General features: G+C 39.0%; 1 protein-coding gene across 1 annotated transcript in view; it reads left to right on the forward strand.

Annotated features, from left to right (window-relative positions):
- UBE4B (ubiquitination factor E4B) overlaps nt 1-6000 on the forward strand; it is a 29341-nt gene that overhangs the window by 16990 nt on the left and 6351 nt on the right. Inside the window, exons 16-22 of the mRNA XM_010187515.1 lie at nt 229-342; nt 1328-1526; nt 1760-1898; nt 3458-3557; nt 4288-4415; nt 4784-4882; nt 5063-5298. Coding sequence (XP_010185817.1) covers nt 229-342; nt 1328-1526; nt 1760-1898; nt 3458-3557; nt 4288-4415; nt 4784-4882; nt 5063-5298 — 1015 coding nt within the window. The remainder of the gene's footprint in view (nt 1-228; nt 343-1327; nt 1527-1759; nt 1899-3457; nt 3558-4287; nt 4416-4783; nt 4883-5062; nt 5299-6000) is intronic.

Below are 6000 nucleotides of genomic sequence, written 5' to 3' on the forward strand. Positions count from 1 at the left end.
TAAGGAATGCATGCTGTATTAGTTGTGTGTCTTGCACTAGTCTGCATACATATTTTCTGTAACTAATTTCATACCTAATATATGCATTTAATGTTGACAGTAAGACCATAACAGAAGTTGTAGTGAGTTTTGTGGAATCTGTAGAACGTAAAAATATGGAGCTACAGACAGCAAGACTGTGACATTGAGAAGTGCATGCAACCTGACAGTATTTCCTTGAAATTCCAGCAAGAGCTGTTCAAGATTCTCCATAGCATTTTACTGAATGGTGAGACCCGAGAAGCAGCTCTCAATTACATGGCAGCTATAGTCAATGCCAACATGAAAAAGGCACAAATGCAGGTAAATAAAAGGAACGTTCTTCCTGTAATTCATGGGCTTAGTCAATGCACAAATACCACTACGTGGCTCATGTTGTGGTGACTCTTTATGAAGGACAGAAGAATTTTGAATGCCTACTGCAACTGGTGAGAAGCTGTGTCATCAGTCTCTTAATGCATTTCCTATTCCTGAAATTATCCTGTTTTTACCTGTTTGATCAGTTTATTTCCTCTCTTAGGACTGACATGGCACTTCATGAACAGGGATTCCGTAGTAAATGTTTAAAGCATTTTATTCCCCGCACTCCAACCCTGTACACTGCCCCCTGATCTATGAGGCCTTCAATTGTCTCTGTTTAAAAACAGAACAAACTTATTTCCCAGCTGGCAAGTTGCTGGGCTTTGTTTGTATGGTTTCTGTATAAGGAGTAATGCAGATATGAACTGGCGTGATCCCGGTGAAACAACAGGGATGTTATTTTGCCATTGTTCAGTTAATGCATTACACTCGTTTCCTGTGATAAAATCTGTGCATGGATCCTGAACAACTGAAATTTGCATCATTGTTGTCTTCAAGTCCCCTTTTCAAAAGCAAACATTTGAAATAATTTGAATATCACTGAAGAAGTAATAGAAGCTTTACACTTAAGATAAAACTTGAAGCTCAGCAACTATTTGGAACTCTTCTGTTGCTGTCTGTATCAGTGGCAAACCATTCTTGAAAGAGGCCCTTTTAAGCCCCTCTTACATTCTTAGGTCATCTTCTGCTTTTTATGTTTGTTTAATGTTCTTGAGATTGACTACTTGAACCATAGAGAAAGATAGTATGTAAGTTAGTAAGTGACCTTCGCGTTAGCACAAAGGTCTCCTCACAAATCCACATTCTTAATAATTTCTCCCTTTTCTTGAACTTGTGTAAGTAATTTATGTTGAATACTCTTAAAGCAGCAGAAGATACCTTTGTACTTCTAAGTTTGTCTTCAACTGTTTACTTTCTTACCCTACAGACAGATGATCGCTTGGTATCTACAGATGGCTTTATGCTCAACTTCTTATGGGTACTACAGCAACTAAGTACGAAGATAAAGCTGGAAACTGTTGATCCCATGTACATATTTCACCCCAGGTGTCGTATTGACCTCCCAACAGATGAGACAAGAGTGAAAGCAACAATGGAGGATGTTGCAGCCTGGATTGCTGAACTTTGTGAGTACTTCTGTTGGGATGTGTTAAGCGTTTACTCTGCTTTCTGGTTTTGATACTGGAGGTACATGGAAGTAGTTGATTCCGGCAGCTGATTCCCCTATTCCTAAATGCTTTTTCTTGACGCTGTCTGTTCTTCTTTTATAGAAAGTTGAGGGCAAGGTTTTACCCTTGAGAAGGCAGTTAATTTTTCATTTTATTCACCTATACTGCTGCTTTGTTTGTTTGTTTTCTAGACAGGGATCCGTCTCCGTTTTCTGAGCCGAAATTCCCAACAGAATGTTTCTTCCTAACCCTGCATGCCCATCATCTCTCAATCCTGCCAAGCTGCCGTCGGTACATACGTAGGCTGCGGGCCATCAGGGAGCTCAACAGGTGAGAAGTCATTAATTCTTTTCTGAGTCCTAGCATCCTAGCAATGCCATCTTCTCACTATGATGACAAGTCCTATAGTCCTAACGGAAATTAGAATGACAATGTGGATAAAACTATTGCTGAGTACAGATCATAGTAACTATTTGTTAATCTGCTGCTTTTGGCTCTTACGGATTTTTGCTTATGTTGAGGGACGGTGGCTTGAATCAGGAATTCACATCATAGTGGGATGGAGGATACTGGTTACACAAGACAGCTCAAATTGGTGAGAAGACCATTCTATGTAAAAGATAATTCGATTAACTTCAGAGGATTCTGGGATTTGTGACATGACTTAACACTGTTTATTATAACTTAATCAGTGGTGTGGTTGGTGGTGTGTGGCCATCAGTGCCTCAGGCTCTTTGACACAGCTGTAGGAGTGCATATAAAGTTACATGTCTGATAATTGAGTTGTCGTAGATGACTTGTGATTTCAGAAGCAAGGCATTGTTAGTTGTGTCTGTGCTGTTTTGTCTGTCCCAGAAGGTATTTAACTTTGTCCCCTTGGTTTCTGAGGTGGGATGACTTTTTGTACTCTTAGGCCAGGGAGAGGAAAGCCTTCAGCAGTAAACTGTTAATATTGGTGTTGGACATGTAATTCAGCACGTGGTTTACTATTTAAAAATTATAAATAAGAGTTAGTTACGATGTTAAGATACTGCTGTTTTTTCCTTGGCATAAATTTGAGTAGACTTTTATAGTTGCTAAACCTCGAAGAATACTCTGTTAAAATTAGAACAGATTTTTATATCGTCATTATTTTCCATTGTTTATCATTGCATTCATTGCATTTGGGTAAATGTTCCTTGGCAGTAATACCATGAGTTCATTACAGGATTTTTGGACTGCATTTGTAGTGATTTCATTTTTAGTTTTTAAAGCATATGTGGGTGCCAAGAACCTGGGAAGCTGCAGAGAGCAGAGCAGGAAGAATTGGTATATATTAAAGAAAAAAGTATTTTCATATAAACAGCCTGTGGATTACTTGTAAATAAGCCATATGTTTGGCTAGAAAAAGGAATTGCTTTTCTTCCTTATTTAGAATTGCTGCGAAGGAGTTGCTTATGCAGCAATGGCTGTTTAACAGTGCAGAGTGGAGAGCTCTTGGCTTTTACTGGTATCAGTAGGAGCTTAGTGTTCAGCGTTTTCCATGAGTTAGCTGATCCTGTTTTCCATTTCCCTTTCTGATATTAGAAGACAAATGAGATCTCTAAATATCTTCTTGTTAACTTGACATATTTTTTTGCACTGTTCTGATTTGACAGCCATGCATTTTGGGGCTAGTCTATGTAGTGCCTTTGGATGCACACTGTGCAGATGTTCAGTCTGCATTTGTGAAAGCAATTTATTTTTCTGGTTATGGTGATGGGTAACATCTATGAAAATTCTTAGCTTTCTTCCCCACTTTTCTTCTCAATATTTCCTCAGTATTTAGCAGATAAATGGGTTAATTACCTTGTAGATGGGAGTCCATATCCCCTTTGTTGTGACAACCAATTATTGCCTATGGTTTTCAGGACTGTTGAAGATTTGAAAAATAATGAAAGTCAATGGAAGGATTCTCCTCTGGCTACCAGGCATCGAGAAATGCTGAAACGCTGCAAGACACAGCTTAAGGTTTGTAAGTGATTCAGTTCTCAACTAAGTGCCTCTGTCAGCCTTTCTGTATGTTTATTTTGTGTCCTGATGTTTAAATGCAGTTTCCCACTGCTGCTACTTGAAAATGGTGGTTTTGATCTATGAACCATGTGAGTACTGCACTAGATGGTGGTCATGGTAAAATATAATATTAATACCGAATTTAAAATTCCAAGTTACACTAAGTTTAATTTAGGAAGTATTCATCAGAAAGGAGAAAATACTATTTTTATTGGAGAGAAAGCAAACAAAGTGATGGTGATTTGTTCAGGTGTAGCTGTGCATACACAATCCATGGTCAGGTTGGAGATGGAGCTTTCCAGTCCCTAATCTCATGCAGAATTATTGCAAAGATGGGTATGCTCTCTTCTGAGAATCTCTTCTGCTTCGGTCTTCCTAGTATAAGTTGACGAATGTTCTGAGCTGTATCACTGAAATGACTTCAATTACACATTTTCCCACTTTGATACCTCTGTTATTTCTTTCACTGTTCCCATAAAGCTTGTAAAAGACTCATCTGACCCTGCAACTCTGAATTACGTGTGTGCTTTTCTTGATGTGCTGGGGCTTGAGAGCCCTGCTTTCTTCAAATAAGAGTATATTTTGTATAATTGTCACAATTCACAGATGTATTGATGAGCTTGGATAGGCTTGACCTTCCCTTTACGTTATCTTGCCCTGGAGTAGTTTTTGTATGCATCTTCTGCAGAAACTGGTGAGGTGCAAGGCTTGTGCAGATGCTGGTTTGCTGGATGAAAACTTTCTCAGGAGATGCCTGAATTTCTACGGCATGGTGATTCAGCTGATGCTTCGCATTCTTGACCCTGCCTATCCCAAGTGAGTGTCAGGATTATCTGTGTCAGTCGTGTCAAAGAGATTTCAGATCATATTAGATGGCTTACTGAATGAAGCAGATATAGAATATTTTTTTTAACTGTCTGCATTGATATGCAATTGTTACTTTATGATGTCAGTGATACACATTCTTGCATGAAATATATCTTATCTGTAGTTTAAGGTTCAAGTGTGGGGGGAGCAACCTTTGGGTATGTTTAGCAGTAAACTTTGAAGTTTTGGCATGGATTTTTAAAAAGTCAGTTTCAGAAGTCCTGTGTTTCCATAGGAGAATTCTGTAACAGAGCTCATGACGTTTTCTACTTAGCCCTGCTGTTTTACTGTCCTGTTTGTTGTCTTTTATTCTCCAGCATAAAATTGCCTTTAACTCTTGAAGTTCCGAAGGTATTTGCAGCATTGCCAGAGTTTTACGTAGAAGATGTTGCTGAATTTTTATTTTTTATTGTACAGTAAGTGAAGTTCTATCTCGAATTTTGTACTACCGTCTACCCCTGTAACAGGTGGTGTGCACATAAATTTATGGTGCAAGTAGTTTGCTAACTATTCTGTAGTTAATCTGTAATTAATCTTCTGTAGACAATACAGGGTTGGGGGTTTTCATTCTGTTTTCCTTATCTCCCTCTTTTCAGATATGCTCCTCAGGTGCTTTATGAGCCCTGTACTCAGGACATAGTCATGTTCCTTGTTGTGATGCTGTGCAACCAGAACTACATCCGAAATCCTTATTTAATAGCCAAGCTGGTGGAAGTGATGTTCATGACAAATCCAGCTGTTCAACCCCGGACACAAAAGTTCTTTGAGATGATTGAGAATCATCCTCTCTCCACTAAATTGTTAGTCCCCTCCTTGATGAAGTTTTACACGGGTAAGTGCTTTGTGTTTAGTTCACTGAGAGTACAGTAAGCAATGCGTATTACAAGGCAAAAGGCTGTGTTAGTTGTTGTAACCTTCCAAAAACAGACAAAAAAGCAATGGGAAAACTAACCCAAAACACGAGGTACATCTTGGGGCTTGTAAAGATGAAGCTTTGTTGCTCAGAAATCAGGAAAAATTGCGTTAGATTGAACCTTGAGAATTGTGGTCCTCACACAAGCTGCTGTGCACCAACTACTCTAGCACTGTAGGTTGATGTGATGGTTGGTTTTGTGCTGTTTAGATTCCAAACTGGGTTTTTAATTTGTTTTGTAAAGGCGTATTGGGATTTTAAAACTTCTGACTGTGTATTTTGCTAGTCTTGTAGATTCAAGTTCTTCTAAAGGGCTTTGCACCCATAGAAACAACTATTTTTGCAGTGTTCCCAGAGTTTTGCGATATTGACACTTTAGACTGTGGGAGGAAGAGCAGAATGGAGTTGAATAGAAGTTTTGCTTTCTGAGGGTTTTTCTTCAGAAGTCAGGTTGGTTCTGGATTGGGAAATGGACAGTGCTCCTTTTTTAATGGGAATTAAGATGAAGACTTCTGAATGGGAATTGAATTTCATCTCTTAAAGCTTGGTGCTTGAAGCTCATCACATTGGAGACAGTAGGGGAGAGCTGTGGTGTGCTGCAGGTGAAGCCTGGTGGGAAAG

Source organism: Mesitornis unicolor, unplaced genomic scaffold, assembly GCF_000695765.1.
Source record: "Mesitornis unicolor isolate BGI_N332 unplaced genomic scaffold, ASM69576v1 scaffold43580, whole genome shotgun sequence".
NCBI lineage: Eukaryota > Metazoa > Chordata > Aves > Mesitornithiformes > Mesitornithidae > Mesitornis > Mesitornis unicolor.